Source organism: Colletotrichum destructivum, chromosome 6 (assembly GCF_034447905.1).
Source record: "Colletotrichum destructivum chromosome 6, complete sequence".
In the NCBI taxonomy this organism is placed as follows: domain Eukaryota; kingdom Fungi; phylum Ascomycota; class Sordariomycetes; order Glomerellales; family Glomerellaceae; genus Colletotrichum; species Colletotrichum destructivum.
This window is the reverse complement of record NC_085901.1, coordinates 1,865,849-1,880,907: the sequence shown is the minus strand read 5'-3', so window position 1 is coordinate 1,880,907 and position 15,059 is coordinate 1,865,849. Positions and strand designations below refer to the sequence as shown.

The 15,059-nt window shown below is 54.3% G+C and overlaps 6 protein-coding genes across 6 annotated transcripts, besides 2 other annotated features; 2 read left to right on the top strand and 4 right to left on the bottom strand.

Moving 5' to 3' along the window:
* Nucleotides 1-80: 80 nt before the first annotated feature.
* On the top strand, nucleotides 81-832 carry CDEST_09751 (uncharacterized protein). The gene is made up of 3 exons (XM_062925909.1): nucleotides 81-323; nucleotides 415-555; nucleotides 637-832. Exons 1-3 carry the CDS (start codon nucleotides 243-245, stop codon nucleotides 670-672), a joined length of 258 nt encoding a protein of 85 aa, XP_062781960.1. The 5' UTR covers nucleotides 81-242; the 3' UTR covers nucleotides 673-832.
* Nucleotides 833-1,641: 809 nt separating this feature from the next.
* CDEST_09750 (uncharacterized protein) lies at nucleotides 1,642-2,334 on the bottom strand (the record flags this gene model as incomplete). The annotated part of the gene is made up of 1 exon (XM_062925908.1): nucleotides 1,642-2,334. The coding sequence occupies one exon, from the start codon at nucleotides 2,332-2,334 to the stop codon at nucleotides 1,642-1,644; it is 693 nt and encodes a 230-aa protein (XP_062781959.1).
* A 126-nt stretch (nucleotides 2,335-2,460) lies between these two features.
* On the bottom strand, nucleotides 2,461-3,969 carry CDEST_09749 (uncharacterized protein; the record flags this gene model as incomplete). Its single annotated transcript, XM_062925907.1, has 1 exon — nucleotides 2,461-3,969. The coding sequence occupies one exon, from the start codon at nucleotides 3,967-3,969 to the stop codon at nucleotides 2,461-2,463; it is 1,509 nt and encodes a 502-aa protein (XP_062781958.1).
* A 1,011-nt stretch (nucleotides 3,970-4,980) lies between these two features.
* Nucleotides 4,981-6,939, bottom strand: CDEST_09748 (Putative FAD/NAD(P)-binding domain superfamily). The gene is made up of 2 exons (XM_062925906.1): nucleotides 6,404-6,939; nucleotides 4,981-6,296 (listed from the first exon to the last, which is right to left on the bottom strand). The coding sequence occupies exons 1-2, from the start codon at nucleotides 6,605-6,607 to the stop codon at nucleotides 5,058-5,060; spliced, it is 1,443 nt and encodes a 480-aa protein (XP_062781957.1). The 5' UTR covers nucleotides 6,608-6,939; the 3' UTR covers nucleotides 4,981-5,057.
* Nucleotides 6,940-7,586: 647 nt separating this feature from the next.
* Nucleotides 7,587-10,009, top strand: CDEST_09747 (uncharacterized protein). The gene is made up of 7 exons (XM_062925905.1): nucleotides 7,587-8,036; nucleotides 8,131-8,432; nucleotides 8,514-8,748; nucleotides 8,828-8,980; nucleotides 9,057-9,174; nucleotides 9,259-9,354; nucleotides 9,429-10,009. The coding sequence occupies exons 2-7, from the start codon at nucleotides 8,262-8,264 to the stop codon at nucleotides 9,856-9,858; spliced, it is 1,203 nt and encodes a 400-aa protein (XP_062781956.1). The 5' UTR covers nucleotides 7,587-8,036; nucleotides 8,131-8,261; the 3' UTR covers nucleotides 9,859-10,009.
* Nucleotides 10,010-11,749: 1,740 nt separating this feature from the next.
* Nucleotides 11,750-11,821: a sequence feature (Short protein (CDEST_09746, WQF84732.1) was converted to a misc_feature.).
* A 76-nt stretch (nucleotides 11,822-11,897) lies between these two features.
* Nucleotides 11,898-11,906: a sequence feature (Short protein (CDEST_09746, WQF84732.1) was converted to a misc_feature.).
* Nucleotides 11,907-11,920: 14 nt separating this feature from the next.
* CDEST_09745 (uncharacterized protein) lies at nucleotides 11,921-13,274 on the bottom strand. Its single transcript, XM_062925904.1, has 3 exons — nucleotides 12,880-13,274; nucleotides 12,488-12,781; nucleotides 11,921-12,423 (listed from the first exon to the last, which is right to left on the bottom strand). Exons 1-3 carry the CDS (start codon nucleotides 13,161-13,163, stop codon nucleotides 12,246-12,248), a joined length of 756 nt encoding a protein of 251 aa, XP_062781955.1. The 5' UTR covers nucleotides 13,164-13,274; the 3' UTR covers nucleotides 11,921-12,245.
* Nucleotides 13,275-15,059: the final 1,785 nt, after the last annotated feature.

Below are 15,059 nucleotides of genomic sequence, written 5' to 3'. Positions count from 1 at the left end.
TAATTGAGTCTTGTCTGGTGTTCCGACCAATGTGGTTCATCCGATGACGATCTCCATCAAGACGAGATGCGTGGTGTAGTTGTCCCTGCAACGACATCTTGTATAAATCAACCCAATCCTCCCGCCATACTGATGCTTTCTGATCTCAACTCACCAGACAAGCTTCTTCTCACTCACGCTCGTTTCTATCCAACTATCTACACTCCCTCTTCTCACAAAGCCACCCTCACCCACTCCTCAAAATGCGTACCGCTACCGTCACCGCCGCCTTTGCGTCCCTTCTGATGACTGTCGCAGCCGCCCCTCAGGGCTTCAACTGCCAGGTGAGTTGCCAGCTAGCAGCGACATGAACCATGTCGAGGTCACACCAAGCCAAGGGGGGAAGCTGACCGCCGCTGTTGTAAACCACTTTAGTCCCACGGATTCTGCACCTATAGTGACCCCAACTGCAACTTTTGTCTTAACATCTCAGGCTCCGCGAAGCTCGACATCTGCCATCAGTTCAACCCCGCATACACCAGCGCCCCGGGCGACATCAGCCGTGGTCCTTCAGGAGTAAGTCATCGCCCTAGCAAAGAACAACTGTTGCGGCTGCGGGTATGGACAGACATGCTAACTCTCGACACCCTACGGCAGGCCGACTTCCAGTGCGTTCTTACGTGCTGCCTCTAAACAAGGACGAGTGTGGTTCGTAATCTGTACCGCTGCCGCTGCCGCTGCTCGAGTCTCCCAGTGTTAAGTTGGTTGCATGAGTACCAAGGCCGTGGAAAGAGTCGAATGAGTAGAGTAAAGCAAGTTCAATCTTGAAAAGAGAATTGGGTTTACTTCCTGGCATGAAATATTCTGTGATGTTCGCGTATTCTCGCCTCGGAGATGTTGTCCATTAGCATTGGACGGGCATATGCTCTCAAGCAGTGTCCGGGTTCAGAATCACTCGCATCCTATCCAATCCTGCGTCGAAAATCATTTCGGACGACAGGAAGGTTGGTTCTGGGGGAGACATTTGAAGGTATTCACAGTGCTTGGATCAGTGACCCCTAACGAGAATTGTTGGGGTACTATCATGCTCAGGCTCGGCAGCAGTTCGGTTCGGATCGTGAACCTTACCTCGGATTGAGCTTGGGTAAGGGACCAGGACGGGGAGGAGTTGTGCTGATGTCCGAAAGTGCTTACTCATACCTCTTCAATGGAAATCAGCGAGACATTGCGAATAGCTTCTTTTTTTTCCAAAAAGAGGTAGCACAGCGGATGTACCCCTTTGTTGCCCCTTGATGTACATCTCCAGTGGCACTAGACATGACTGACTACCAGAGCCTGGTTTGCCGCAGGTGTCTACATGCGCCTTTGTCTCCTACTCGACCACCGGTCAAGTTAGATCAATGTTGCACGAACACTAAAACTCTGCAGAAACTCCAATAACTATTACACTACTCTATGGCCAACGATTCCGACCTCACATGATGCCTTTCTTCCATTCCATGCTTCATCGCGCTCCAGCTGCTCATAGACCGCCTATACCTCAAGATTCCTTTCTCTCCATGGACATTTCTGGCTTTCAATAGGGAGAGCCAACGAAGGGAACACCTGAGTATGTGTCATCGGAGATAAAGGCGTTCGGTGGGGGTGCTTGTTTCGTTCGGTTTACGTGCTCTCGGTTGGCGACTCTGGAAGCATGCTCTTGTTGAAATTCTCAAGCATCTCATCGACTTCCTGGATCACGGAGTGTTCCTCCAGGGCATTTTCGAGCCGTGACTGGGCATCACCTCTCTTGTCTGCCTTGAGTTGTCTGTATTCATTGTCAATGGCTGTCTTGACAAGCTGGTCGGCTGTCACTTGGATTTGAAACATTCCGTGAATGATCGTCGGCTCCTGAGTGGTGAAGCGGGAAAGCGCATCCTGTCGGGCTTTTTCGATGCGTTGCTGTACGCGCTTGCGTTGAGAATCTCGAACGTCTCTGACAATAGATCTGAGCTTCTGTTTGCTCAGATGATGAGACTGTACATCAGTGTCGTCTAGGTGCGTTCCCACGACGGCGGTATCATGCAAGAGCGATGAGTTGGCGTCATCACCCCCCGAACCAGCTTGACGCTTGCTATGCTGACCATCCCGTGCTCTGATTGGAAGCGAGCCGAAGGGTTCATAAGTCTTGCTTCTGGTGTTCTCAACATCCTGTGCTTCCTGTTCCTCTGCGATCGAGCCGAGAATTTGAGTCTCTTCGGGCTTCTCCAGGTCGCGAGTATGAATGTTCCCTAGCACCGTAACCGGGTCAGGATCGAGAGTCACAGATCCTAGTGCCGAGCCCGTTTCGGACGAGAGACTGGTGAATGCAATCATTGCTGGGTGCAACGACACGGAAAAGTCAGAGTCCGAGTCAGAGTTGTCGGATATACGGGAGATAGGCGAGTGGCTGGCCGGCTTAACCGTCCGCTGGCTGGACTCCTCGATAGAGACCGCGCCCTTCTAGAGCGGATCCTCGTGACCAGAATCGCCTGCCTTCTGGGGCTCCTCGTGGCTCTCAGCCGCCTCTGTCGCTCCCGCGTCAGTAGACTCGGACACGATAGCCTTCTCTTCTCCCACGGGCATGCTGTAAGAGGCAACGTTCGGAGAAGATGTTTCTTCGATTTGTGAGGCGGTGGGGTTTGGTTCGATGACTGGTTCGCGTGTTTTCTGGGAATCCTCGTGGCTCTCGGCCATGCCGGTCTCTTCTGCTTCTGTAGGCTTGATCGCGGCAGCCTTCTCCCGCAACCTGCGAGCGGCAATCAAAACAGCTGCTCTCGCAGCAATTACAGGGTTGCGCTCGATCCGATCGTTGTACTTTTCATTATCCGCGAAAGGGCCGAACGTATTCATCAACCATCGATCCAATGGGCGACATCTTTCGTTCTCATCAGGTTGCCAATCGGAGGGAAACCAACGGCAAAGAAAGAATAACCGCAGCCTCTTGTAGCTAATTCTGAAGAAGGGGTGAATGGGCTTCGGGTAGTCGGCGAAAGAGTTGCGCGGCGGATGACGAAGAGGGTTAACAATGGAGTCTTTGTAGCCAACGAGCGAAACACGCGGTCGTTTCAGTTCCTCGGATCCGCGGCGGAAAGACAAGACGATGTTTTCCGGGTAGATGCAGGGGTGGTTGACACCGACCTTGTACTGAATGACAACGTCGGCCAAGAGATCTTCTATCACGCCGAATCGAGTGGCCTGGTCCAGCTGCACGAGTGCCTTTACGTCGTCGTCAATTCTGAGACGATCGCCAATGTAGTGATGTTCGCCGTCTTCGTTGGTCCGCAACAGTTTCTGCAGGCAGATGCCGTCAATGTACTCCAAGGCGATGACACCAACATGTCGAGTGCGGCCTTCATACTCGAGGTCGGTGGTTTGAGCCTCAGCGGTCCAGCAGCCGAGCCATTGAGGCGCGACATGGGGGCTGCCTGTGAGGCCGTGTTTGTACAGAAACCCATACGCTCCGACCTCATTGCTCAAGGCCATGTCTGCGCGAGCGGTAACCTTCCACTCCATGTCGATGGCACTGACGTTTCGGGGAAAGAACATGGGGTCAAAAACTTTGATGAAGATGATGTCGTCGACTGCCGGAAGTTGGTGATCATCGTTGCTGTTAGAAGGGACCTGAAGCACCTTGCACTTGAGCTTTTGAGTGCCGGGGGTGTATTCTCCGAATCGGTCAATGCCAAAAAGCTCGAGGATTTCGACCTTCATCTTTTTCGACTCGTCCTTCTGGATCTGACGGTCGAGTCTGTGCGGTTGGTTTCCCTCTTGGAAGACCATCGCCAGACGGGTAAGTTCCCGGTCCTCCGCTCCCTGGGCTGTGGCTTCGTCCTTCAAGTCTGGCGGCATCCGGTAGTACTTCCAACCCCAAGGATTCGGTGCCTTGTGCGGTGTCAAGCTCAGGGTTTGACCAGGAGAATAGAGCTTCTCATGGTCACGAGAGAGTGTGATTTCGTCAAGAAAGGGCATCTTGAGAATTGTCGAGTGTCGGGAGATTGTCGGGAATCAAGACGACTTTCGGAGTGAGAAGTTGGAAGATTTTTTGAATTCGGTGATATTAAATTTGACGACTCGTTGGATCGAGTGATGATTCGGACGCCTTTACGTGATGTAAACTATGCTGGGGTAGCTTTGTTTAAAGGGCAAAACAGGTCACTTACACGACTGTCCAGATCAACGAGGAATTCGGGAACTGAAAGAAAGGGGGATGTTGAAGAAGAAGATGTCGAAGAAGGAGATGTCGAAGAAGAGGACGCCGAGGTGTGAATGGCGGCGGTAAGAGAAAGGAGGAGAGGGAAAAGAAAGGGGAAGTGAAATGAGTTTATATATCCTTCTCACAACAGCTTTTCACGCTGAGTTTTTCTTGTGACAAAACAGACTTTGCGCAACGGTAGGTAGATACCTTCCGCCGTGGCTTGGCTGCCTAATGAAACTTTACGTTGTTGACCAGAATATCTTTTTTTATTTATGAACTTATTGTATATGAACTTACTGCCTGCACTGAGGCAGACTGTGGAATGCCGAGTGTCGACTCACTCAAGAAGACGGCACAGTAAAGATGTCTGCCGTCGTTATGGAATACAAAAACGGAACCTACTCCCTTGCAAAGCCTTTGAGGAAGAGGCGAGATTGGGTGACAGCGAGGATTACTTCGAAATTGCCTTACAAGCTGTGTGGCCTCGCATCCTTCCATCCAAAGCGAGAATGATCTGCCCGACTCCTCATCCGACCCTTTGGATAAGTACATGGCGGAAGAGGATGAATTCTTTTCCGATGAAATATCCGATGAAATATCCGAAGGGGACGTCGAGAGAAGTACTCGAAGCGGCAATCAGAGAGGCATCCGCAGATGCACCGTAGGGTACGTCATTTCTTCGCGTTCTTGTCCAGACGGCACCATGGGCTGGTATCGCTGGCTGTCGTTGGATGGCTGACTAGAGACTATGGGTTCGACTGATACGTGTTTTGTTTGGCGAATCTGTGTTTTATTTTCTTCTAAAGTTTGTAAAGCCTAAGATAGACATCCTCCTGTAATTACAAGCAGCAACCTCCCCTCTTTAAATCTCTTCGACCAATCTCGGCAACAGCTCGTTGTTGTAGTCCCACAAGACAGTTGAGAACCCGGCGGAGAAAGCGGCACCCGTGTACCAGGTGGAGCGATGTCCCTGGAGGGCAGTCTGCTTCCGAAGGAACCCTGCGCGGAGCTCGTCGCCTGTCACGCGGGGGTGCATCTTGCCGTGGTTCGCAAAGGCCGGAAAGGTGACGGTGCCGTTGGACGTGGGAACGGTGCCGGCGTCGATCATGGTGTCGATGGACCGTGCGATGAGGGCCTTGATGCTCTCGGCCGTGTCCTCCTCGGTGCCGACGGCCGTGAACTGGAACAGATCCCTGGTGCCGCCGATGTAGGCGATGCTGCCGACCTGCGAGGCGAGGGGGAAGACGGTGTAGTTGGTCGACCCGGGCGTGGGCGACCTGTTGGAGTAGGCAGCCCCGGGCTGCAGCGACGGGTGGCGGAGGATCCCGGCGTAGACGGTGGCGAAGCCGAACTTGTCAAAGACCTCCTCCTCCGCCTCGTCCGTCTTGAACGGGGCCAGGCTCTCGGTGGTGGGCTCGAAGGCGACGAGGAGGCGCTTGGCGTCGATGCATGTCAGCCTGCCGTCCGCGCCGTGCACCTTCAGCGAGACGCCCTCGTCGTCCCGCCGGATGGTCGAGACGACCGTGCTCGAGTAGAGGACGTCGTCGCCCAGGAATTCGGCGACGCTCTCATACAGCTCGTACAGGCGGCCCGACGCGGGGGTCGCGGCGGCGGCGGTGCCGAGCAGGGCGCGGACCATCGGGACCCCGGAGGCCTGCGTCACGAAAAAGGTCGGCACGTCCATCGTGTTGCCCAGGCCCATGGCGGTCGAGTCCCATATCTGCGGGACGGCGGCGGCGATGTCGTACTTCTCGACGAACTCGCCGAAAGGCATGGCGAGGTCCTCCGGGATGGACCCGGGCTCGGGGAAGTTGTCGAAGCCGGGGAGGGTGATGTCCTCGTACTTTTCCATGACGTCCAAGTACCTCTGCAGGGCCGGGTACATGGCATCGGGCGTGGGAGCCACCCAGCCGTCGACAGGCTGGCCCGTCTTGAAGTCGACGTAGTTGTAGTCGAGGGTGGTGAACTGCATCGCGCCGCTGGTGGACACGTTCATGCGCTTGGGGAAGTCGAACGTGTCCTTGTACTCCATCCACGCCTGGACGCCCACGTTGATGGACTTGCCAGAGACAGGGTCGTGATAGTAAGCCGTGTGGCCGCCCTTGAACCCCGAGTTAGCGACGAAAGCAGGGGACGAAAGGTCTGGAAGGATTCGAGGAGATGCTGATAACTCAAGTTGAAAGAGACAAAGGTTCGGATAGAACTCACAAGCTGGCTGGCCTTTTCCACGACGACTACGCTATGGCCGTGGTCGCGCAACCACACGGCGGCATGAGCGCCGGCCGCACCGCCGCCCACAACGACGACGTCCCGAGAGACGGTCTGGTTGCAGCAGCTCACACTCGCCGCGCCCCCCCGGGCCAAGAGCGCGGCCGCGAAGCCCACGCCTGCACGCATCCCGTTGCTGCGCATTGTCTGCCAAGGTGAAGAGACGTTGCGCTCGGTATTACACGGTACTGACACACGTGGCACTTGTGACTTCTGCGGCGGTGGAAAAAGAGGTGCCGGTGACGAGATGCAAATGCATGTCTACGGCGAGCCTGCAGGATCATGAGTCTTTAAATCGACTTGGGACTTGGGCAAGAATGCCCTTCCAGCCCCCGCTCCCTGAAGAACATTGAGGGTTAGACGTCCTGCTTACGCCCCCTGCCGGGGGAGGCAACTGTTCTCAGCTTGACCCGAACCGCTGCGGTTGCCGAAGCCCCTGCTGTGCCGAACCAAACGCAGCTGCAAGCCGGAGATTGCATTGCGACTCTTGGACGGCAACCAGCAGTTGGTTGTAGTACTGATATGCTTGTGGGTGCCATATCGAACCAACGGGACAGACATATAACAGCAGGCAACGGTGGCCTGATACTATGAGAAGTGAGAGAGAAGTCCCCGCTTCGTCCACCGGAATCCCACGCCGGTGAAGAGTCGACAACCAACAGGCCGAGTGGGTTTTTAGCCAGGATGAAGACGCAGGGGCGCGGCACAGAACACCATCCCTCCCACTCCACCATCCCACCCGGCCCGCCTAGTCCACGTTCCGATCCAACGGATCCAACCGCTTTCTTCAAGGGACCCCCCTGGCAATGTGGTCAATATTGCACGACGGGTTCGGATGGTGTTCTCGGCGCCCAAACCCGATCTCTCTCTCCTCTCCCTTGCCCCAGCTTCTGAGGGGCGGAGGAGACCTCCCGGCCCTGTAGTGGATGGACATGGGTGAATAGCACGACTTTTGGCAGCAGAATATGGGAGTACATGGCATCAATACTAGGTCGCTGGCAAGGTTGGGATCCGATCCACACAAGGAAACCTGCTCAACCGTCGTGTCCGTGGTCTAATGTTTGAACCATGGGACGCAGCGGCAATAATCCAGAGTCATAGGATATTAAACCGGTTCTTAGTTATCACCCTTTGCCGTAGTTTCAACCGCTTCTTCAGCTTGAACTGTACTCGACCATCCGCTCGAGACATCTTGGAGACTACACCGCCGATTCATGCCTTGGTCCTTGCCAAAGTTGTCATTGCACAAACCCAAGCATCTTCTCGGCCTGACGAGTGCTGTGTCGCAAAACCGCCTCCCTGGCGCTGTTGCGTGTTGGAGAATGGATCCTGGAGGCATGGCAGTGGACCCAAGACCGGACGTGTACTCATAGTAGCCCGAATGCGAGTCAGTCGGTATACTCACCCTAAGCTGTCTCTCTCAGCGCACGAGTGAGGGCATTATCTTTGCCTCGGGGCCTTTTGTAGAACGACAGTCCTAAACCAAGGGAAGCTACCGTGGTTCCGTTCCTGCAGGAGGGAGAGTGGAAAGAAGTCCCTTGTTCCCTCGAGACAGAGAAGCGGACCGCCAAAGGTTGGTTCATATATCCCAAATAGGGTCCTCGTGGGGCCAGACCGAAAGAAATGGACACGCCCACTGATACCCAGACACAATCCTGCTTATGAAGACCGAAAGACACGCTCCGCGGCCTGGTTGTTAAAGCCTGGTTGGCCCCGCTGATCAGGGCCCCCGATCAGCAGCCATGTGGTCTATCTGTCAATCGTTACCTTGCGCGTCGACGTCTTCCTCCGAGACAGGATGGATGACCTTCCTCCAGAGTATGTCAATGCTAGCAACGCAGGCCGGATCGTCGGCGTCGTCGGCGTCTTCCACCTTTTCGCCCTGACGTTCGTTTCCCTGCGGATCTACGCCCGGCTGTTCATCCTCAGGGCTTTCGGGGCGGAAGATGCGCTCATCATCGTCGCCGTCGTAAGTCCAAGCTTCTTTGCAATCTGGTACCAGCCTGATCCTCGGACGGACTATAGACTGATGACTTGTTCTTCATCCCAGCTCCTCGCCCTCGTAGCCTGGATATGCTTGATTCTCCAGATACCCTACGGCCTTGGACGGCATGGCCTGACGGTTCCGACGGCAGACCGCATCGACTTCGAACGCATCACATTCTGGAAGACAGTGCTCTCCGATGGCGTTGCCATGGGTCTGCTGAGGATCTCCATGGCGATCAGTTTGCTGCGGCTCAAGAAAGACCTCAACTGGTATCGATGGTCGTTGTACGCTTTGATAGGTAATTTGACTTTTCACTATTGCCTTCCGCGTCTCTCATTGTTTAACGGAGCTGACTGGACCCTTCTTTGGCGTCGTAGGATTCGTTGTGGCCTATTCCATCCAAGCGATTGTCTGGTTGTTCGTGTACTGCACTCCGTACTCGGGCTGGTGGGAGTTTCAGTGGATGAATCCGTTCGACCCTAGGTGCCATGACTTCAACGTCTTTCTCAACCTCACGTATTGGAACGTTGGTAAGTTGGCCATACCATATTCCGCTGCAAAAAAAAAAAACAAAAAAAAACAAACGCTGACGATGATCCGGCTAAGCCTGCAACATCTTCACCGATGTGTGCCTTGGAGCTTTGCCAGTTCCCATTATCTGGAACCTCAAGATGAAGTTTCGAGTTCGTTTCTACGTCATTGGCATCCTGAATCTAGGATACTTGTGAGTCTGCCCAAAGGGTCTGATGAAGAATTCTACATCAGACACAGAGTGTCGAAATCGACTGACAGAGTTTCCTCGACATAGTTCGATCGTCATGGGAATCCTCAAAGCCGTCTTCATGCTCACGACGGGCGGCGACCCGGACAACATCTTCAACTACTGGGTTCACTTCTGGCAAAAGTGAGTTGTGAGAACGAGTTACCCCCCCCCCCCGTCTCCGGACGTCCCAACTGACCTCTCGGGCACGTCAACAGCCTTCAACTCAACGTGGGCATCATCGCGGCATGCGCATCGTTTCTCAAGCCGCTGTTTGGGCGCCTCCTGAAGCTCAACAGCTCTGCCGCCTACTACCCCAGCGACCCCCACTACAACTGGAGCGGCCAGACGCCTCTCGGCGCCGGCGGTTCGCGCGGCAACGCCTATGCGGCGGGGAGGAGGGCGAGCATCCCGCTGGATCGCAGTCTGCATGACGAGTTCGAGATGCACACCAAGCACGGCCTCGGCGGCGGTGAGCCTCGGACAAAGGGATCCCAGACGCCTTTGGAGGGGCGGTCGTCAGCCGAGGCCACATATGGGTACGCGCTGTCTTCGGATGCGAACAGCGAGGAGGTCATTCTTCAGCAAAAGGGAGTACAAGGGATCGTGTGCAAGAGGGATTTTAGCGTCAAATACAGTAGCAAGTGACGGGGTCTGTATGTCCGAGCTTGAGTTGGGGGTTAATGGTTCGACAAAGGGTTACTTGATAAACTCATTCAGCTATTGTCATTTTTTATCCAAAACCACAAGTCTAGCGCCCGGCAGATTTAGAGTCATCAGAAAAAGCCCCAGGGACATATTCGTAGCTCATTAGTTTTTCACCCGCAGTGGGAATTGAGCCAAACTGGTGTTAGCCCAATCTCAGCTCGCGTCTGCAGGAGTATATCATATCTGACTAGTAGCGAAGTGACACGCCAAGTGACCACACGTGCTTGACTTTAGTGCTTGCGAAGAAAACAGATTGTGATTATAAGCGAGAAACAGCAGCCATCGTGCTGGTGTTGAGATGGACGCGAAGCCTTCGGCCCCCCTCGCGATCGGACCCTCGGAGGGTGCGACTTTCGGATCAGCCCCAGCCAAGTCATCGGGCCTATGTAGATAAGCTGGCGGCGATCTATTAGCGCGGCTATCACCCACACGGGAGAGCGTAGCGGGGATAGATAGATACGTGTAGATGTCTGCGCGGCGTCCAGATGCGCGCGGGCACATGTCGGATGACGCACGTGCATGATGCATGACACCGCGAACGGCCTCCTGCACCGGCTCGGTGAATGCAAGTCACGTCTGCGCCGGACGGGCGGGGGGCGCCAAGCAGGCGTGGGCATCGGGGGCACATGATTAGCAGAGGCGACGGACAGGCGAAAGGTAGGCTGCTGATGCTGTCCTATTACTTCCGGCCATGGGATTCCCGAGGGATTCCGATGATGCTGGTGATGTCGCCGTCGGGTTTGCTGGCTTCCCAGAGGCATACGCTTCATCTCTTTGCGTCAGATTGAATAGACACACTGGAATCAAAGACAAGACAAGAACGTGCCCCACCTCGTCAGTCTAATGCTCCCATCTGGAGAACAGAATGTTGCGTGCTCTCCGTCTTCGGCAATGTCTTCGACGCGGGGCGAAGACTCTCAAAAAGCGCCGTTATCAGATTCTCCCCCGCAGATTCCCGTCGCGGCGGGGTCCATTGGTGGAGGGGCCGTGTCTTTTCCTAAAAGGGCAGCCAGCAGAGAAATGTAGGCCCACCCCGGTCTGAGCGTCCGGCTCCCGTCCAGTGGATCGTCACGGTGGGAAAGTGGGGTTTGACGCCGGACGGCCATCCTGTTCCAGTGACTCGAGTTGACCGGGTTAGTACCTAATCCTAATCGTACATAAGTAGGTACGTAGGTAAGGTACTTTCCTCCAGGACGCACTTGCCCTGTGACAAAGGCTAGGTAGGTACGGTGTACAGATAGGAGGAGTGGCAAATCACGTGTGGTTGGTTCTGGTCGTGCGTCATTGGCCGCTTTCTCCGAATCTCAGCCATGGATACTGCTTGCCGAGTGTGGTCGGACACGCATCGAGCCGAAGTGGAACGGAGGCAAGCGGCAGGAGGCAGAGGCCAGAGGGGCGAGGTGGAGTGGGTGGGGCTGGAGGCACCTACCTTCCTACCTACTCTTCCTTTATCCAGCCGGCGGCAGGAGCTAGCATCGCTGGCCGTCGTTGGCCGTCGTTGGGGTGGCCGACTAGCGGCTTCCATGAAGAACATGTGGCCGGCCTGGTTGGGCTGGCAGGAGCCATCGTCAGGAAGGGGGGACAGGGCGCTCCTTGTGCTGGCCGCTCTTTCCCTCGGAACGAAGGAAACTCAGCTCAGTCGGTGGTCAGAGCATTAGATAATCGCCGTCATTACTTAAATCACCCGAGCCAACACTCGTTGCCTTTTGGTCTCTTCCTTTCTTCTTCTTCTTCATCACCACCTCATCGAACAACTCACACCACCAAACCCCAGCTTTCAGCCCCAACACAAACAAACAACCCAACCCAACCCTCCAACCAATCCATCAATATGTCTGGCTGCGGATGCGCTTCCACCGGCTCCTGCCACTGCGGCAAGGACTGCACCTGCGCCGGCTGCCCTGTAAGTTGACCCCGGCCCATGGCACCATCCGCGGCGGGGATTGTGTACTCTGTACTGACATGGGCACTTTGCGCAGAACAAATAAGCAACGTCGACTCGGGATCGGATGATCGTCATGGTTGATCGATCGGCGGCGGCTACTCCGTGAGGGGATGATGGGTAGGGCCGGTCCGGTCCGATGGAACATGAACGGTTGCACAACAACGGACGCGTTCTTCTTTTCTCTCTTTTCGTGGACTCTTGAGAATGAATAGTCGTTAGGTGGAGACTCGCAATTGATAGTTGATTCTATTGGTACATTGTTGATCTCGTCGTCGTCGTAGTCGTCGAAAGCCGTGATCGGTGATGGAGTGGTGATGTCGTTCGTAGTTCCGCTTGATATGCTGTGATACCGTCGATCTTGTGCAACGTCGAGCACGTCGCATCATGCCCAGTCCTCCTCATCAACCTCTTCCTCGTTCGTCGCAACCCATTTCTTCGCATCCCCGGTCCACTGGACCAACATCGAATCCATATTTCTCCCGATCTTCATCCCGTCACGCTTGCCCAGCTCATATGTCGACCATCCGAGGGCGCCGACAATTCTCGCAGCATAAAACGTCCTGTCTCTCGTCAGCAACCATCCAAGTATCCGATCATTCGTCGCTTGTCTTCCAGGTATCGTACGCCGCCAGTATCGCCCACGAGAATTCCCATTTCGCAATCCTGCACCAACCGAGGTTCTGAGCCCACGCCTCGTCGCAGCTCCGCACGAGATACCACGGCCTTTCGCTGAGGTGCTGAGGGTCGGTGAAGTCGGGTCCGTTCTGTGTCGCGGCGCTGCGAGCCCAGAGAAACGCGAGGAGGGCGTCGTATACGAGGTTCGTCCATCGGGCTTCGTACTGCAGGGCAGCGATCGTGAGCCGCGCGAAGAAGACGGTCGCGCTGAGGACCGCGGTGGCAATGTTTGAAATCGTGAGCCTGGCGAAACGGGGAGAAGGAGTTAGTATTTGGTCATGTCATGAGTGACCGGGTGCAGAGGCGGTGGGGGAGCACTGCAAAGATAGCGGACAACGCACCTCTGACTCCATACCAGCGGGATCTCGGGAGGCTCCTCGTGGTTGGCGTAGAAGTAGATCCTCAACCGCGGGTTCGAGCACCACCCTTCCTCGCCGCCGTTCCTCCACAGCCGCGAGCGGAGGCGGTCCGGGTATGCGACGCCGAACAGCACGAGGGCCCCCATGACGACGACGGCCTCGAGACACAGCAGTCCAGCGACGAATCCAGCGCGGTCCAGAGGGAGTCTCCGTCGTCCTCGTATGTGAAACATTGTAGAACTACCAGTTGAAACCATGATTGCCATCGGTGGTGGTGCGTGAGTTCGGCCGTCTAGGCAGCGCAACCGAAGACGCCATGGCGTTCGTCGTCGAGTCGGCGTCGAGAGATATTGTAGTGGACAAAGACCCTGGGAGTGATGACAAGGTGTGAGAGAATGCCTCAAACGTGCTCTTCGTCTCCGAGGGGGTTCGGAGCGGTTATACGTCTAGCGAGGGCGTGTCGTCCAGGCAGTGACGGGTTGAGCGTTGTGGTGGGAGCTCGGGAGGGGGGGAGAAAACTTGCTCATTCTTGCGCATCTTCCCTACCTTGACGCGCCAAGAAGCACGCAGCGCCTCTCGTTAGATAGATGTGCGACAGGTCTCGTGTTCACGCCATACATATCTCAGTCGGCCAATGAGGAATTTCTCCTGTTATGCAAGTCGTCTTCATGGCAGGCTCCCCGGCAGACTTGGTTCAGATGTGTGTCGGGTTCGTCCGGCCTGTGGCATGTCCTCTCCCGCCGAGGGCCTCTCGGCTTGTCTTCATCTCGGGATCTCTGTGTGTCCGACCTCGAGTGGGGTCTCGTCAACTCTGTCCGGTTCTTCTTGGCAGTTGTGTCGGATGTGAGGCTTCACGCCGGACCGATCTGAATCCTTAAGAGCAGGAAGAACGCGACAGGTGTAGAACTGGAATAGACCAGAAGATGATTTGTGATCCACGGGACTCGAGACTGAAACGTAACAATGTCGACCTGTCAGCTACTCATACACCCGTGTTGCATGGCTTATACTGATGCCCGTATTCGTTCTAATTCTGACAACTTCGGCCATGGTGGGAGCAGACTGTTTGAGGGCACCAATTCAGAATGGCATCATACATCCTTTACTCTCTGCTTCCCTCGGCTCCGGTCCTTCATCCAACACATTCGCTCGCTTGTTTCCATCAGTATCAAACATTCGTTTCCCAAAACTTCTCTCTTCTCGATGCTCGGTCACTAGTAACAACAGTCAGTTAATGTTGCCTGAAAGTCAAATAGGCTTCACGTTACCCAGAAGAAACCAGGAGACTGACCGAGAACACCTCTAATTCTTCCTCTCCAAGCGGCATGCTGTATCTTTCCCAGCGTTATCACACAAACGGACAACGCCCGTCGGGTAAGTCAACATACCCACTTTCGGACACCCCCCACATGCGGACACCCAAAAATGAAGCCATCTCCAACATCACCACTATTTTCACTTAATTACTGCCCTCTTCTAGATGCCACTACAATACAGTCTTCAGCTTCACTAGGTAAATCAGACTTGCTAGATTTACCTGCAGTATCCTCTTTTTCACCAGCCTCAACCTGCGCCTTCTGCACGTCTGAGATAGTAGCAAACTTGGTGTTAGGATCTAGCTAGATTGCCTTCCTCTTTCTAACTGCAGTATTAGTTACTTAGGCCTACAGAAGCTCCAGCTTGTGCTAGGTAGTAGCTAGCTTATAGGCCTTCTTGCTAAAGCCTTTTTTTACCTTTATAAAAAGGAGGCATTAAGTACTAGCGTTATTATCTAGCTCTATAAATAGCTTTAGTTAGCTAGCTAGGTCCTTTATCTTCTTTAGTGTTAACTACATTACTATAGATAACGCAGATGCCTATCCTTTAGCTTCCCTACCTTCCTTACCTCTAGACTACCTTTTAGTAACCTAATCTAATAATGCTAATAGCTTTAGTATTGTTAGGAGTAAGAGGGAGCTTATTAAAGGCTTTACTATAGAGATAGGCTATAACCTTACCTATTTCTAACTACTTCTAATGTTTTTAATTATTATACCTATAAGGGCAGCCTTATAATAATAGCCTAAGAAGTTCCTTTTGCCTACAATAGTAAAGTTATTCTATTAACTAAGGTATCTAAGTGTTACGACCTGTTGGACATAACAGGACCAGGGGACGCCCTA